Source organism: Megachile rotundata, chromosome 10 (genome assembly GCF_050947335.1).
Source record: "Megachile rotundata isolate GNS110a chromosome 10, iyMegRotu1, whole genome shotgun sequence".
Lineage (NCBI taxonomy): Eukaryota > Metazoa > Arthropoda > Insecta > Hymenoptera > Megachilidae > Megachile > Megachile rotundata.
In genome coordinates, this window is record NC_134992.1 from 15,186,039 (window position 1) to 15,202,306 (window position 16,268).

Below are 16,268 nucleotides of genomic sequence, written 5' to 3' on the forward strand. Positions count from 1 at the left end.
TCGATGTATCGGTAAGCGTCAATGAATTATTGATATTTCGCCGATAATCAATAACAGCACCTCTCACAGTTGGGCGTTCAATAAACTGCGCTTGATATGGGTCTATTCGCTTTAAACTGTTCCGTAGGTCGAGGAAACCTTTGAATTTTCTTCGCAGCAGATAAACTTGATTCTCGCTGAAGTTTGTTATACACGATGTTCGTGGACTAACCGCAACCATTCTGTTCCCATATATTTCGAACAGTCATTCCATCGCTGTTCAACATTCTACTGTTTGAAATTTTGTACAATGCAAATTATACATACGTACGTAATTGACACTTTACCTTGAATTCCTTCGATGAACTTGTACTTTACAAAAAGCGTGAAAATTAACAAAAATAGCAGAATAAAAATAATTACTTTAATTTAAGATTCTAATTAACATCTAATAATCTCGCGTTAATGTACGAAAGTATAAAAGGTTTAAATGCGAAAAAACAGTGATGGTGGCAGTGATTAGCGAAGTACTAAAATTAGTACAGCTTACCCTAATTCGAGAAATTTGTCACGCGCTCGAAGAAAAAACGGCGATACGAAAAAACGTCGGAGAGTAATTTCGCAGTAAGGTGACGCTGAATTGTACAGAGATACTTTTATCATTACGGCTCGTGTCATATATCTCGCGATATTCGCGGCGGGTACGACTTCGTTCAGGTTATAAATTATCGCGCGGGACGTAAGTTCACGGTTGAGAAACACTGAGCGCAGCTGCCGCGGCGTGGCGCGGCGGCGGTATCTCCGCGTTGTCTGCTACCTCACACCCTCGTCTTGCGTCCCACGTGGGTGCCGGTCGAAGGGGTCGCGCGGAACGACGGTGACGTGCAGGGCAACCGAGGGACGGAGGGTTGGGTAACGCCAATGGGCGAGGAAGCAGAACCTAGGGTGCCAGAGGGTGAAGAGAAGGGGGTGGCAGGGATCGCAGGATAGGGTGAGGTTAGGTTGGGTGGACAGAGGGGGCGGAAGTGGGTGAAGGGATCGAGGGATAGCCGCACCACCCACTGACCATCTCCGCCTTACCCTGGCGCACGGCTACACGCTCGCAAAAAAGACTACCTTCTCCCAGTTCCAAGACACGAAAGGGCGAGGCGCCCCTTCCACCTTTTTCAACCACCTTCAGGCCCTTCTTGCCAATTTATCGATAATTAACCGACTTTCCGAAACCTCCACGATCTTTATTCTTAAGTATGACGTGTTGTTTTCCTTTACTGTACCTCTCGCGATGCTCGCTTATACCCATCGTACGGTGCAGTAAATTCTACGCATAGATCATAATACGGTGACGTAGGTCAGGGACCGAGAATACACACGGGCTGCCACGTGCTCGCCGGTGTGTATTTCAATGTGTACTCTGCTCGTGTGGATGATTATTAGCTGTGTGTGCTATGAATTTACTCTTTAGTACTGTTATTATTACTACTTCTGTGCTTTAGTAGGATTCTTTCACGACTTGCCAGCAGCCGGTAAAACGTATGCTCTGTTTACAGGAACGTGATTTCTATTTTCTGCTCATTTTATTCCTACTGTTAATTAACCTTACGACTTCGTCTTTACAATTCGATTATTACGTCATACCACTTTTAAACAGGTACATAGTTTATCACAAGCACCTTGAAACGGGGAAAACGTTTGAAAGTAATCGGAATTATTAAATTAAATACGTGTTACGAGTTCAAGTTTGAGTTAATGTGATTATAGAAGTTAAATAAGAAGTTAAAGTCGAATTTATGGAGTAATCGATACGCAACACGATATTAAATGAACTTTTGACTTTACCTACTGTTGTTGTACAGCACTCTGTATTACCTCATAACGTTAAATTACATTTTTCTGTTCACAGCCGAAACATTTGCGCTCACCGACGTACGTACAAAAATTTCAAAAGGGAAATTGCTTCGAGTGCGCAACATTTCTTGTAAGTTTGCTATTAGGACAAAGATATAATGCTTTTGTGGTCAGCGGTTATGCATCCAGGGAGCAGACTCTGCGTGATCTGACGAGAACTACGTGCCCCTATTTACCGCAACCAGAAGTACGTGAAACTACAACGGTAGAGGCCGAAGAAATTTGTAAATATGAACTGAAGCTGCCGCTGGCATACCAGAGTGAACATTTATTAAAACTCGAACAAGAAGAGGAGCAGAAGATACAAACTAAATTGAGATTGCAAGAAGAAAAGCAACGGAGATACATCGAAGTACTTATTTTATAGTAATAATCTTTTACTGATATTATTTATTCATTAATAAATAATTTGTTATTTAGGATTTAGAAAGGCCTCCAAGAGATAAATATCACGGACACAGAATACACGCTTGGGTAGCTATTTTACCAGAACTAGGAGGATTAAGGGATCAAGAAATTCCATATCCACTTTTCATCGAACCAACAACCGGCGTATCCTACGACGCGACAAGCAGTAACACTGCTAAATTCTATTTGGGCATTGAAAGTATATGGAATGATAAGAATTATTGGGTAAACGTGCAACCATCAAAATCCTGCGCTGATATAAAGTGGGATTTAACTAAAGTTGAACAGTGGGAACATTTATTACCTGGAGAGCCGTGGACAATGCGTGGAACAGGAGAGGAAATTGATCTCGATTCCATGATACCGCAAGAAAAACACTTGGACATGCCAATTTCATATGTAAATAAAATAAGAATAAGCACGCAAAGTACGTAAAGTTATTTACTATACAAAACTTTTATTATAGATATTGATATATTTTTATTTTTCAGACTTCGAGAAACGCTATCCAAATGGTTCGAAAACAATACACTACAAGAAGGCAAAAGTTCAATTGTATGCACCGTATATTCAAACAGATGGGTTGATCCAAAAAATTACTTTGTACGATGATTATGTGTATGCCACACCTGTTGAAGTTTACGAGTACTACCAAAATAGGTCGGATAATCTCGTGGAAAGTCGGAAAAATTTAACTGACGATGCTGTCGTTGATTACTACTTGAGAGGTCGTCCAGATTACTGCAAAGGTATTTGGTAAACAAAGTCATCTTCAGACTTAGAGAATGTGTCAGAATCAGATTTATAGTTTATCACTTTATGGTAAATACTTACAGAGCACCGATACTTTTCTAATGATTCCAATGCGGTGGATAGCGAGAGAATCTTAGATTTTTATTCTACTGGTCGGTTGGATGGATTAACACGAATTGAAATGCATCCAGATTATTTGACACAACAGTTCACGGATCGAGATGACTTTCTGTATTACCGGTAAGAGGTAATTAATAGTTATATAAATTTAAACTCCGAAGTTTCTCCTTTAAATATTTATGATAACGCAGGACAATGATAACAGTAAAATATTAAAAACAGGAACGTTCAGTTCTCTCGAGGGAAAAGTTCCACAGCGTTAGACGACATACATTATCGACAAGTCTCGGTAATGCAGATTTTGTAGCGCGTAAAATAATCGCGTAATTTAATTACACTGAGTGTCATTGAATTTTTAGAAAATTGTAGAAAAATTTAACAGAGATGAGAGGATCAACGCGAATCAGAATATAGCGATTCGCGAGTTCGCTATTGATGAGAATGAAATACGACTTACGTATCACTATAAACCAGGACTGTTCTCTAGAGCCACACGATTATTTATAAAACCACCATTAGCAGAAAGAGGAGAACGGCTAGTTCTCAATCCTGCAATGACTCAAGGATACAATGTAAGATTTCATTATTTTTGTCAAGAACAGTGTCTATAATTTATTCTGCTTTTTGTAGCCCTTAGATGAACCTGTTAAAGGTCTTGAAGTCTTTTATGAACTAGAAACGCAATTAAAAGAGGAGGATCATTCTATATCTCATGTCAGAAATGCTGAAACCGAAGTATCCTCTTTTCTGACAACAAGAAATAATGAGTATTTGACACCGACGTTATTAATATCTGCGTATGATAAACATAGAGAGTTGTCGGCAACCGATATACTTACGGTATAAAAATCTGTATTATAAATATGTATAACTACATTTCAGTATTAACTAAATTTTTATGCAATTGTAAACACAGATTGAATGGAAACGAGAACAAAGTTTAAAAGATCTCATTGAAGATAAAGATCATTTGAAACCATATTTGGCGCGTATAGGAAATCCGCCCGAAGTATCCGTGCTGCAAGCCTATTCCATAAAATATGATTGTCTGAACGATTATAAACAATTACTTGTAAACAGAGCAAACAAGATTTTGCATAAATTTGAAGAGTACATGCAACGTCTTGAGAAACTACAGACATCATTGGTGCAGGTTAAAGATTTTTTGTGAATTCCTCTTGTCTCGTAGATGTACATTTGATATAAAATTTTTAATTATACAATACTTTTTACAGAACGAAGACTTAAGTCACGAAGAAGAAGCAGAAATATTAGAAAAGATGGATGAAGTCAATTTCATTTTGCAAACGCTGGAAACTAGATTGGACCGTCACAGAGATTTAGTTCCAGTACGATATAAAATGTTAATGGATTATCTACAACAAACTCCACATCTTACAGTACTTAGATCTTGAATGAAACAAATAGATAAGACCATTTGTCTTATCGCTATTGAAAAGACCAAGAACCCATTTGTCCGATGCATCTACCTAAAAAGAATATTAGATACAAACTTCCTGAATTTTAAATATATTTCTAACTTCTGAAATATTACCTTCATCGTCAAAAGTAGCCAATGTAAATTTGCTAAGTTTATTCGTAAAACTTCCGGTAGTCGAACCTATCGAGTGATCCATTAAACGATCAGTATTTGCCACATCGCCATTAGCTCCGTGGCGGCGATGTTCCTCGGCAAAACCAGAAATTAACGTATCCATCATTATTGCCTAAAAGCAAAATCAATTTTTCATTCAATTACATTTAAACCAATATTATTATTTTGCCATCAATAAATCATACTTGTCTCGAGAATACTTGTAGTATTTTATAAACGCGTGCTCCATTCTCTCGAACAGGAAATTGTAAAAATAAACAAGGCAGGCAGTCTAAATTACCTTCGTCGGATGGCTTCGCCATTTCCCAACTCACCTCTGAATACCGCAGACCTAATAATAAACTCTGCAAAGAAAAATTGTTTCTTTCAATGTGATCATTAATTATTATATAAATTCAGAATACTTACACATTGCATATCATCAACAATGTATATACCCGATGAATTAATGGCTATAAGAACATGCATATCACGATTTGTAATCCATGACGCGAGACCTCTTACAGGACGTTCAATCTGTCCCTGAAAGAAAGCTGCACCATAACAAGGCAAACTCCAACAAAACTCCAGATATTTTCTAATAAGTTTCCTTGAATTTGTATTAGTTCCTGTGTGATTAGGTATTCGTTTATATTGTTCAAGAAGACGTGCCTCAGGAGCTCCTTTTCCTCCTACCAAACCTAATCCAAGACCTAGCCCTAATAACAGGCTAGGAGAAGTATAATGATGCGGTAAAAATCGACCACGATGTCGTCTGAAAAATGCTAATGTATGATTTTGTGGATTGTATGGTCCCAGTTCAATGCGTGCTTGCAAAGCTCCCAAGCTGGCGTACCGTGCTTGACCTTCGCATGGATAACGTCCTGAAACATACTTCTGTTTAATACTATATTAAATTTAGATGTAACAAAACTTCAATGAAATGCATACCTTGTAGAACATTATTTCTAGCTTCTGCATATAATAATTCCAATACTTTGGCTTCTTTTATTTGCTCCTCATCTGCCCGAGAAAGAAATACATTTCGTCTAAGACACAATAAAGGTTCTTCATCGGTATCTTCCCTTTCAGAACTGTACTTTTTCACTAAATGATTCCACTTTGTTGCTAATTCGATAGGCTTATGATTTGGTCGTAATTGAACTTCAAGTTTTGATGAACAGAGCCACAAAGCAAACACTGTTTGACCAGTAGGCAATGGAGTTCTTGCTAATCCTAATTCTGCTTCAGACTGTATCATTGTTAGAATTTGATGGGCAGTGGAATTTTGTTCAATGTCCATTGTTAAAAAAACTTCTGTCATTAAATATACAGCTATTCGAATGGTAGATCTTCCAACATTTAAATATTGTGATTGGTTCATCATCATTGCTAAATGGAGTAGTATTACAATTGAATAAATTAACATTATTATTACTAATATTATTACTTACAAGATGATGTATGTCCTCTTCGAATAGGTTGACCTCTGCGAATTGTACAATCTTCTTGTGTCTCCATGTTATTTAATTATTATGTACTTACATACAGTGTTTAGATAACATTGTGCTTTACTTAATAATCACTGCTGACAAATCTATTTTGTAAATAGACAAATTGTCTTGTACATTTTATTTCCATTTTGAAGTGTTATCATTGAATGTAGTACTAGATGTTTTATTATATAATTGTTCTCATGAACAGTATTAAGTATCACATAACATATTAAATAACATAAACAATAATTCTTTATTTCATTAGAACAAATGAAATTCCACAATAAATGGCAATTAATTTTTAAAAGACACTAAACCAAAACAGTGCTCTGCTGCCATCTAAACCAGAGAACCAATTTATTGATTATTTTACCTCAACAGTAACACCTCACTGCTGTGCAAATATATGCTTTCAATAAAATAAAATGAAATATAATTACACTAAAACATATTTTCTGTGTGTTATATATTATTTATTAAACTATATTTATAGTATATAACATTTTTATTAAATCTAGTACTTAATTTTAGGTACATTAAATATAATGTTGTTTATTATAACATGTTTACTTTTTGTTATTATTCATAATAAAATTTATTATTTTTATTATTACATTCGTTTATATTAGCTTTAGAAATTAAACATTGAAGTGCAAAAATGGAAATTTGTCTTGTATTTTATAAAAGTAATGTGCCTTTATTAGAATAATACCACTTCAAAAACCTATCGCATTTCATTTTATTAAAAATATATGTTGAAAACAGAATGTTCCGAAATTGAAAGAAAAATTATTATTTAATACAATTATCGATCTTAAAATTATATTAAGTCAGCTACATTCATGGGCATCTCATCAATTTGCGTCGAGTAATATTGTTCGATATCTCGAAGAATCCGAATATCGTCAGTTTTTACGAAATTGATCGAAACACCTTTTCTTCCGAACCGACCAGAACGGCCTATCCTATGAATATATAACTCACGATTGTTAGGCAGATCATAATTGATTACAAGAGACACTTGTTGAACATCTATTCCTCTTGCCCAAACATCAGTTGTAATCAAAACGCGACTACAAAGAAACAAAGTAAAGATTACAAAGTTGAACTTGGAACAAGAATATGTATGTTTAAAAAATTTGTCATTATTTACCTTTGGCCAGAACGGAATTCTTTCATTATATTATCTCTTTCTTTTTGTGGCATGTCACCATGCATGGAACACACTGTGAAATTGGCCTCCCTCATTTTTTCTGTTAACCAATCTACTTTACGTTTAGTGTTGCAAAATATTACAGCTTGTGTTATTGTTAATGTATCATACAAATCGCACAATGTGTCAAATTTCCATTCTTCTCTTTCAACAGCCACAAAGAACTGTTTTATCCCTTCTAATGTCAATTCATCACTAAAAAGAAGTAATGAATTAGTTTCATTGAATTACTATCAGCTTTAAATCTTATGAAACTTAAACTTACCGTTTGACAAGAATACGAATAGGATCTGTCATAAATTTACTTGTCATTTCAAGAATTTCGTGTGGTAATGTTGCAGATACTAATACAACTTGTGTTGCAGGTGGCAAATATCTGTATACGTCATAAATTTGTTCTTTGAAACCCTTATTTAACATTTCATCTGATTCATCAAGAACTAACATTTTTATAGCCCTTGTTCTGAGAACACGTCTTTTTATCATGTCTGCAAATATAAATATATTATTTCTGTCATTTATATACAGTGCTATATTATATATAGTTATGTAAACAAATTACCAAATACTCTGCCAGGTGTGCCTGACACAACATGTTGTCCATAATCTAACTTTCTAATATCTTCACCAAGATTGGTGCCTCCAATACATGCATGGCATTGAACGTTCATAAAATCTCCTAACGCCAGAATAACTTTCTGGATTTGAGTTGCCAATTCTCTCGTTGGAGATAAAACTAATACTTGTGTTTCTCTGACTTGTGTATCCAATGATTGTAATATTGCAATGGAAAACGTTGCCGTTTTTCCTGTACCAGATTGAGCTTGTGCAATTACGTCTCGTCCTTTCATTATCGGCTTAATCGAACGTTGTTGAATGGCTGATGGTTTTTCAAAACCTATAAAAAAGATACTACTGTTTATTGCATTCACAAGCATTAGAATTAGCTACGTTACTAGCATTAATGAAAGTACTCATTTAAAATTATAAGGCTGAAAATGAAAAGGAAAGGTTAAATTTAGATATTACAAAATATAAGACTTTAACAATACCATAAGCATAAATCCCACGTAATAACTCATCTCTGAGACCCATATTATCGAATGTTGGAATAACTTCGACATCTTCACTGGTTTCGAACTCAACGTTCGATAAATCTTCTGTTTGGGCAACACGACGTGACTTTACTTCCGCCATTTTCGCTAATAATATGTGTATATAAATGATCTGAAAATAGGCGCGTTTTCTACAATATTTCCACGAAGTGAAGTGGAACCATACTGATAAAGAATCTCCTGAACTTAGCCGTAATACAAAAGTACTAGAATAAACTAGGGTTTCTTGTAAGATAACAGTTGGTACTGATCAATACTTTTAGTAAACGACGTTTACAGGAACTTTGAATTCATTTTTCAAGCTGTTATTCTTTGTAATTGTTTATAATACTGTGCACAATATGTTGCAACTTATTTTGTTACAAAAAATGTATCTATAAAGATCCATAAAAGTATATCGTCGCTGTTTGTAATACAAAAAATACAATAAATCGTTGAATTGGGTTATGTATTAGTTTGTTTACAGCAATTAAAAAAAAAAGTCAAAATGGATATTAATGTGACATTTGATGAACCTTTAACAAGTAATAATTGTGTGAAACTCGTAACTGAATTATTGAAATATATTTTATATCAAAAGCAACAAATACCATTTACGTATGATTCATTAAGTCAACTACAAGTAAAAAATACTGATAGAAATTCGACCTCTATAAAAACATTATTAAATTCCTTAAAAAATACAACAGAACAATTGGATTCGCAATTTCATCTTAGTGGGTGTAAGATTAAAGAAATTGCTATACTTATTGGTGCTACCATAGTGTCACCAAGATTACATATTAGAGTTGAATTTCCACCCGATGTTCTTAGCAGTCAAGAACATCTTGAATGTAAACATGCTCCTAGGAAACCTCTTTTAAATTTAATGAGGTTAGTAAACTAGGTATTTATAAAATAATGAATCACATTATTATTATTGTAATTAAAATATTATGAACCATTATTTCCAGATCAATACTGGAATGTTCAGAGTTCCAAGATGCTTTGACAACACCATTAAATCCCACAAATACATTTGTACTGATACAAAAGAGCGATAGTAATGCAGTATCAGAGTTCTTTTTACCTAAGCCACAATATATGCCTCCAACGCATAAATCTAATTATTTTGTGTTTAAGTTACAACATAGTGATGAACTGAAAATGGATTGCAATTGTATAGATATAGTAAAAGTTTATAATGAAGTATCAGAACATAATACGAATAAAAGTAAAGACATTCAGTTCTTAAATAATTCAAATATAAATACTACACATTGTCCTTATCGATGGTATCAATCTAAGGAAGTAATTAAAGGATTCAAATTCTTAAGATGACCATAAATGTGTTATAGGAAATTGAAATAGCATATATTTTATTATCATGAAATATCAAATATATTTTTAAAAATTATTACCATTTTTAAATGCATTATTATAATGTAGAAAATACGTTAATCATGATGTTACAAACATATGACTAATTACAGATATATATGGATTATGTTTTGAAATGTTTTAATACTAAATTACAATTATACGTATATTGATTAAAAATAAAAATTTATATAGAAGTTCAAAATACAATAGATTTTTTGTTTATATTAGTAGATATTAAGTTTTTATTTTTATAACAACGAGCTCAATTAAACAATGTAAGTTACATAATAAAATTTCATTTCATAATATTTATCTTTTACCTGTTTACAAATTAAAATATTTTATCTACACATTTTTTTTATTTTCTTCTGTATTGCTGTTCGTTATTTCGTTTTTATCAGTACTACCTAAAATGTTGGCAAGTGGTAATTCATAAATTGTAACTTTTAATATCTTAAAGTCAGTAACTATAATTATTCTTAGTAACAGTAGTATTAATCCTCCGATCCAACTCCACATCATTATTCTTGAAAACATCTTAAAATTATTTATAATAAAATTTAATATCAATTTTGTGAAAATAAAACAGAAACATTTAAAAGATATAACCTGCTGCCATGATAACATGTCACACACATCATAGTCATAAAAATGATAAATATCTACATATGTTCGTATAATTTCACAATCACTGCAAATAACTTATTATTAAAAAATATATAAGTATAATAAAAGTGTTTGTATTCAATACCTTACATCCTTTGATGCATCAGAAGAATTATATACTTTATAAAATATATTATGTATGTTTGTATTAAACTCTTTAAATCCTTCTTGAAAATTATAATTTGCAAATATAGATATTATAGCAAATATAAAGTTAAATAATATTGCAGGTGCTACAATTCTCCATGACCTTTCATTTCTGTGTATCAATATAATAATTTGTTTCTTACATTTTTATTAATTTTAAAGTAATAATAAAAGTTACAGTTACTTGCATTGCTACATCATATCCACCTTTTCCACAGATGGAAAAGAAAATAAACCATGTAATTCCAAAAATACAAGATGAAAAACATGTTATTAAATATATTGTACATTCATATATAAGCTCTGTATCTAAAACAACATATCTCCACCAATTATTATAATTAGTCTTAATTTCATGTATGTCAATATCTGATTTATCAAGATGTGGCATCACAATAAAGTCTGCCCAAAGTAAACAATCACCACCAAAATTATCCTCCTGTATTGTTCCATAAATTTCATAGTAACATACTTCAATTTAAATTTCAAACATAATAAAAAGACATATAAAATTTAAATTAACTGTACCCATATTGCATAAAATAAAATACTACAAATGTATCCACTTATTATGCATAAGAAGTAAAGAAACATTTGTACATATTTCCATAAACAAGAAATTTCAGCCGCATCACGCTCGACAATTTCTTGATATTCTTCCACAAGTTGCATCGAAAACCCCTACACAAAATTAACGAAGATAATTAATTTTAAAATGTACGAATGTGTTTTATTAGTTTAAGGGTGTTTTAGACAAGGCGAGCAAATGCTCGTTTTTCCCCATTTCGGCAAGTTTCAAGCGTGAACGAGCATTCAGTAGCTGAATCAGATGCACATCGTGAAAGAATATTTTAACAATAAGAACAGTCGCTGCTCAAATCAATTCGACACGATTTAATACGTTGTGATTCAATTCGATGCGTTTTAACCCAACAAAATTCAATTTCACACGTTTCAATTCGAGGTGATTCAACTCCACACGATTCAATTCCACGCGGTTCTGTTTCATACGTTTCAATTCTACGCGATTCATTTCCATGTGTTTCAATTTGATATCAGGCCAGCCCCGGGGGCAGGGGTGCAGCAGGTGCAAGGCACCCGAGTTCTGGGCTATACAGAGATTTCAGGAAAAGAGAAAAACAAGAAAAAAGAAAACAAAAGAGGAAAGAACAACAGCGGAAAATAATTATATATGAAAATATATTAATTCTTATTTGCTTATTTTTTCATTCTCTTCGTTACTGTAACTTTTCTTGCGAAAAAATATACACTTTTAGCGTTGAAAAATTGTTTAGGACTTCAAAGTACATACATACAGGCTCCCTTATCGAAAAGCCGGTTCTGTCCGATTAATAACAAACATCAAGACGTTTGGTTTACACTCGAGAAACATTCGCTCTTATTAACATTTCGTTCGATGGTCATTTATAAGCATACACTTTGCATTAAAGAAACACGAACGAATGTGCTTGGCCCTTGCTCTATGTTTTTGCTCATTACGTCCAAACGCACCCTAATATACGCAATTAAAAAGATTTCGCGCCAAACTTTTTTCATACCAGGAAATATGAATCCGATTGGTTTATTGACAGCAAACAGAATTCAAACGATAATGAGACGAATAAATTTCAAGAATTATAAGATCACTATTGAAGTGCAGTGCTAATTGTTTTAATGGAAAAATATGTAAAATTTGATAGAAATTTATGTGGTTTTTATAATCTGCATACCATGTATTGATGGAAATATTTAAACATAAATTAAAAATGATGTTTAAAGTAGATTATCTAAATATTAAACATAGTAGATTCAATATAACTCCCTGGTTTGAAGGAAGTGTTGCAGACTGATCGTGGGAGTTGGACCAAGAAACGGAGGAACGCGCGGACCGCGAACCGCCACAGTGTTGTCGACAAGAAGGATACACGAAGGCGAGAAATTCTTGTTTTTTTTTTACATCCGAACAGCGAAAATCACGAGGAAAACGATGGTGGATGCACGTTCTAAAGGGTCATCGAACGAATAAACTCAACTGCTGTGGACACGTAAACCATTCGTGGGTGAAGTGAAACACATGTGTCGGCCAAACCGTGTTTTCCACTCTAGAGTGCCCGTCCCGTGTTTGATCCGTGAAAATTTCACGTTTAGAAAGCCAACTTGTATTCCAGTTACGATAATCTGCAGAAAATCAACGTGTCCGAGTTTAAACACATCGATTAACGTGATGAGTTGCTTCTTCGAAATGGAATAAAACTTATTGCAGAAGGCGGCAGTGCGTGGGTGGGTGGGTGTCTAGCGATTGCCACTCATGTACATAAAATTCCTTTTGGAATTTTATACAAAATGTTGCTATCGAACCAATGATAGTGCACTTTTATATTCAGTGTTATTTGGTTCAATTGATATGTATTAATTGGCACATTATTCATGCAAACCTTTTTAGATACAAGAAAAAAAATATCAGTTAAATTTCACACCAACACTGTCAATTTTTTGGCTAGTGTCAATCTGACAGTTTTAAATGTATAAGATGAACGTAATTACGTTTCTAAATTGTTATCAATAGTATTACTATTGAAGGGAACATATATAGTTGATTAACATCAACATTATTACAGAAAGTTTTCTTTCGATTGTGGACTGATATTTTGTTTTATAAAATTACTTTATGAAAAATGCTTTCCTTAAACTCTGAAATGAAAGTAATGTAGCAAGTCTCTATCAATTGTCGTTCGCAGCTTCAAGAGAAGGACCTTACAGTCCTGCCTCTTTTTGTAAACTGATATTAAGAGGCTAAAGTATGAAAGGTCAAGCGGAGAAAAATGGATATCGATAAAGTGTCAGCATGCGTGAGAAGTCAGCAGAATGTCATGCTCACGCAGGTCACGTGAGGGGCACAACAGAAATGTGCTCACGTGATCCTTCTACATTGCATTCAACCCTTACCAAGGCAAATGGTAAAAATTCAAGCCCACAGTCAACTCATCATTCGGAAGCACATATTGACAGCAATTTACTTCCAACACCCGGTGGACGATTAAAATTTTTTAAAGATGGAAAATTTATTTTGGAACTATCCCATCGTAGAGATGGAGAAAGAACCACATGGTTTCCAGTCCCAAAGAAAACATTTTGGCCACCAGCCAGTACAACTCCAAATAGGCAAGAGAGTTCAACGTCTCTTAGTGGTAAGTTGAACAGTAATATTTTGTTGTTTCTAGAATTGACCAACTCTAATATTACTCATATTTGCAGTTTCTGATGATAATTCATCGGTTCAGTCAAGTCCTTGGCAAAGAGATCATTGTTGGAAGCAAGCAAACCCAAGACGTAGGATATCTACAGAATTCAATTTTTATTATTATAGAAATCCAAGAAATCGTCTGTGCGCGCATCCTCGCTTAATCGCAAGAAAGCGTAGACGTCCACTAGATCCTACTTCTTTGTTGCTCGTTCCAGAATCAGTAACAAATTATACTAAACCAATGCGTAAAGCAAACGGTACACCAACAGGGAAGGTTTTAAATCTAATTATCGACAAATTGGCGCGTCTTCTAGATCCTAATGTTGTTTCACCTCGCAAACGTATTTTACGCGAATTAGAAAAAGTTTCATTGGAAGATCAGGCATCCAAAAGACGTGCAACACCGCAGCCTGTTTGTACAACGACTGCTCCTACATCTTCGCCAAAACAATTATCATCATACAGTATAACTAGTATCTTGGGAGAAGACAAACCGAGTCACGAACAAGGCTTTTTGAGAAATTTATTGAAACCGGATGACAGACAAACTGCGAAATACTCATCAAGTAATTCGTATCCGAGGGTACGAATGGATCCGTATATTGGTACAACTAATACACCTTTGCAACATCCGCTTTATGGTGTACCAATGTTACCTCCTGGACCATATAGAGCTCCTTTATGGATGCATTACCCATCACCCGTCCATTATCCACCTCCTATGCCATTATATGCACCACCACCTCCTCATCCCCCATCTCCTCCGGTTCATCATTACAAAGACTATAGGGAACAAACTCTCACACCTCCTTCAGGTACGTCTTCAAAAATATATTTTCTACTTATCAAACATCATAAAAAATACTGATTTTATATGTTCTATATTTTAGATATGCCTCTAAATCTGTCGAAGCATGCGGGTTGAATCTCAGGATCCTAAAAGTTGGTGCCTTATAAATGGACAAAACTGCGCAAACACTGCCCGTGCAACGACAATGCGATATATTAGTATTTTTTTATTCGTTAACAGTAGTATCATAGTAAGTAGAAACATGCAACCAGAAAAGCAAAGTCTGGGTGCTATTCTTGTACATATAAATGCATAAACTGTCCAAGTTGGCATAGGTATTTTATATTAATATTAAATTAAATCATGAGTAGTATTATGCAATTTTTATCATAATTAATATTATGTATGCATTACATAATTGAGAATGTGTATGTTGCATAATCTTTTACTTGATATATCTTCATTGTTTTAGTTACAAAAATTGTACTTTTTCACAAATTTGACACTACAAAAGTGTATAAATGTGTTCACATATTAAGATTTATCTAGTTCGATGTTCATTTTATTAGCTATTTCTACTACTCATGATTCAGATACCACCATGAAAAAATGGAGCATGCTCTCACCTTGCGCATCTCACTTATACATTATCTTGTTATTCTTACTAACGTTACTGTCATTATCATTAATAAATGAAACGACTATTCATTTTAAAAGATTCATAAGAAAGACATAGAATTATGTACAGAACAGATTATTACCTATATTTAGTATAAATAATTATTCCTATGAATAGTAATATGATAATAAATTTAGATTGATAGCATCCACAACAGTATACATTTATTTATATAATATTAGTAAACAAAATTGCTTGGTAAAGACCGTGGGGTGTGCCTTAAATGATACCTAAATTGCAACAAACTAAATTGTAAACATTTTCATGGATATGTACTATCGCTACTACTACTATTATTACTACTATTAGTACTGTGTATATATGAATATAAACTTTACGTTACGTATTTGCATCAAATCGACATTCGTCACTATTTATTGTTAGTCAGGCGCATTACCAAACATTTTTCGCAAAGGCAAGCTCACACAGGCTCTACAAACTAGTGAGTAATTCTAATTATTCATTTATATACATTTTTTATTAATTGAAACAGATGAAATATGTGACTGCGCGCAAGCAATTGTATAGAAAGACTAATTTCGTAAATATATAAATATTTCATATACTATACGAGAGCTTTTCATTTATTGTCACGTTACGTATTTTTTATGTTTATTCGGTTTTATAAGATTTCTTTTATTGTAAATATATTTAAATCCGAAGTAAATTTATATTTATTCAATAAAAATAACTAAGGTATATGATTTTTAATATTTGCAATATCTATTTGTTAAGTTTTATCTCCTTTGTGTAAATACCTTTAATAAGTATTATAGTTATGATATATTTTATAATTA

General features: G+C 33.4%; 6 protein-coding genes across 12 annotated transcripts in view; 3 read left to right on the forward strand and 3 right to left on the reverse strand.

The window, feature by feature from the left end:
• Positions 1-4,977, forward strand: part of LOC100883993 (dynein regulatory complex subunit 7) — a 122,571-nt gene extending 117,594 nt beyond the window's left edge. For all 4 annotated transcript variants that reach the window (XM_076535997.1, XM_076535998.1, XM_012283739.2 and 1 more), the window contains 9 exons: positions 1,880-2,236; positions 2,305-2,719; positions 2,784-3,041; positions 3,129-3,285; positions 3,388-3,454; positions 3,525-3,737; positions 3,796-4,005; positions 4,082-4,318; positions 4,401-4,977. In XM_076535997.1, coding sequence (XP_076392112.1) covers positions 1,880-2,236; positions 2,305-2,719; positions 2,784-3,041; positions 3,129-3,285; positions 3,388-3,454; positions 3,525-3,737; positions 3,796-4,005; positions 4,082-4,318; positions 4,401-4,580 — 2,094 coding nt within the window. In that variant the 3' untranslated portion in view covers positions 4,581-4,977. The remainder of the gene's footprint in view (positions 1-1,879; positions 2,237-2,304; positions 2,720-2,783; positions 3,042-3,128; positions 3,286-3,387; positions 3,455-3,524; positions 3,738-3,795; positions 4,006-4,081; positions 4,319-4,400) is intronic.
• Positions 4,344-6,355, reverse strand: Bili (FERM domain-containing protein 8 Bili). Of its 3 annotated transcripts, none has more exons than XR_001095807.2 (6): positions 6,214-6,355; positions 5,711-6,151; positions 5,189-5,643; positions 5,061-5,124; positions 4,721-4,892; positions 4,344-4,655 (listed from the first exon to the last, which is right to left on the reverse strand). XR_001095807.2 is itself a non-coding variant. In XM_003702627.3 (6 exons), exons 1-6 carry the CDS (start codon positions 6,278-6,280, stop codon positions 4,615-4,617), a joined length of 1,335 nt encoding a protein of 444 aa, XP_003702675.2. In that variant the 5' UTR covers positions 6,281-6,355; the 3' UTR covers positions 4,344-4,614. The 3 variants fall into 3 exon arrangements, 2 of the variants coding, with proteins under 2 accessions (XP_003702675.2, XP_012139133.2); XM_003702627.3 differs by having other exon boundaries at positions 4,966-5,124; XM_012283743.2 differs by having other exon boundaries at positions 4,344-4,892; positions 4,966-5,124.
• A 621-nt stretch (positions 6,356-6,976) lies between these two features.
• On the reverse strand, positions 6,977-8,700 carry LOC100877282 (eukaryotic initiation factor 4A-III). The gene is made up of 5 exons (XM_003702626.3): positions 8,521-8,700; positions 8,031-8,366; positions 7,734-7,956; positions 7,409-7,663; positions 6,977-7,328 (listed from the first exon to the last, which is right to left on the reverse strand). Exons 1-5 carry the CDS (start codon positions 8,663-8,665, stop codon positions 7,076-7,078), a joined length of 1,212 nt encoding a protein of 403 aa, XP_003702674.1. The 5' UTR covers positions 8,666-8,700; the 3' UTR covers positions 6,977-7,075.
• Positions 8,701-8,819: 119 nt separating this feature from the next.
• On the forward strand, positions 8,820-10,257 carry LOC100877165 (MAD2L1-binding protein). The gene is made up of 2 exons (XM_003702625.3): positions 8,820-9,456; positions 9,537-10,257. The coding sequence occupies exons 1-2, from the start codon at positions 9,071-9,073 to the stop codon at positions 9,901-9,903; spliced, it is 753 nt and encodes a 250-aa protein (XP_003702673.1). The 5' UTR covers positions 8,820-9,070; the 3' UTR covers positions 9,904-10,257.
• A 33-nt stretch (positions 10,258-10,290) lies between these two features.
• LOC105662319 (uncharacterized) lies at positions 10,291-12,488 on the reverse strand. Of its 2 annotated transcripts, XM_012283738.2 has the most exons (5): positions 11,287-12,488; positions 10,947-11,197; positions 10,697-10,870; positions 10,555-10,636; positions 10,291-10,482 (listed from the first exon to the last, which is right to left on the reverse strand). In XM_012283738.2, exons 1-5 carry the CDS (start codon positions 11,428-11,430, stop codon positions 10,291-10,293), a joined length of 843 nt encoding a protein of 280 aa, XP_012139128.2. In that variant the 5' UTR covers positions 11,431-12,488. The 2 variants fall into 2 exon arrangements, with proteins under 2 accessions (XP_012139128.2, XP_012139127.2); XM_012283737.2 differs by having other exon boundaries at positions 10,291-10,636.
• A 150-nt stretch (positions 12,489-12,638) lies between these two features.
• On the forward strand, positions 12,639-16,039 carry H (transcriptional corepressor hairless). Its single transcript, XM_012283736.2, has 4 exons — positions 12,639-13,042; positions 13,497-13,946; positions 14,014-14,817; positions 14,893-16,039. The coding sequence occupies exons 2-4, from the start codon at positions 13,604-13,606 to the stop codon at positions 14,925-14,927; spliced, it is 1,182 nt and encodes a 393-aa protein (XP_012139126.1). The 5' UTR covers positions 12,639-13,042; positions 13,497-13,603; the 3' UTR covers positions 14,928-16,039.
• Positions 16,040-16,268: the final 229 nt, after the last annotated feature.

Bases quoted from the DNA above. Each gene is read 5' to 3' on its own strand.
- Bili (XM_012283743.2), bottom strand. From the start codon at position 6,280: ATGGAGACACAAGAAGATTGTACAATTCGCAGAGGTCAACCTATTCGA. The intron at 6,152-6,213 runs GTAAGTAATAAT...TACTCCATTTAG, and splicing joins AAGAGGACATACATCATCTT to CAATGATGATGAACCAATCA. The intron at 4,893-4,965 runs GTATGATTTATT...TTTTGCTTTTAG, and splicing joins TACAAGTATTCTCGAGACAA to GCAATAATGATGGATACGTT.
- LOC105662319 (XM_012283737.2), bottom strand. From the start codon at position 11,430: ATGCAACTTGTGGAAGAATATCAAGAAATTGTCGAGCGTGATGCGGCT. The intron at 10,871-10,946 runs GCAAGTAACTGT...ATTGATACACAG, and splicing joins GGTGGATATGATGTAGCAAT to AAATGAAAGGTCATGGAGAA. The intron at 10,637-10,696 runs GTATTGAATACA...AGTTATTTGCAG, and splicing joins GATGCATCAAAGGATGTAAG to TGATTGTGAAATTATACGAA.
- LOC100877282 (XM_003702626.3), bottom strand. From the start codon at position 8,665: ATGGCGGAAGTAAAGTCACGTCGTGTTGCCCAAACAGAAGATTTATCG. The intron at 7,957-8,030 runs GTAATTTGTTTA...TTATATTTGCAG, and splicing joins CACACCTGGCAGAGTATTTG to ACATGATAAAAAGACGTGTT. The intron at 7,664-7,733 runs GTAAGTTTAAGT...ACTTCTTTTTAG, and splicing joins ATTCGTATTCTTGTCAAACG to TGATGAATTGACATTAGAAG.
- H (XM_012283736.2), top strand. From the start codon at position 13,604: ATGCGTGAGAAGTCAGCAGAATGTCATGCTCACGCAGGTCACGTGAGG. The intron at 13,947-14,013 runs GTAAGTTGAACA...TCATATTTGCAG, and splicing joins GAGTTCAACGTCTCTTAGTG to TTTCTGATGATAATTCATCG. The intron at 14,818-14,892 runs GTACGTCTTCAA...TCTATATTTTAG, and splicing joins AACTCTCACACCTCCTTCAG to ATATGCCTCTAAATCTGTCG.
- LOC100877165 (XM_003702625.3), top strand. From the start codon at position 9,071: ATGGATATTAATGTGACATTTGATGAACCTTTAACAAGTAATAATTGT. The intron at 9,457-9,536 runs GTTAGTAAACTA...CATTATTTCCAG, and splicing joins CCTCTTTTAAATTTAATGAG to ATCAATACTGGAATGTTCAG.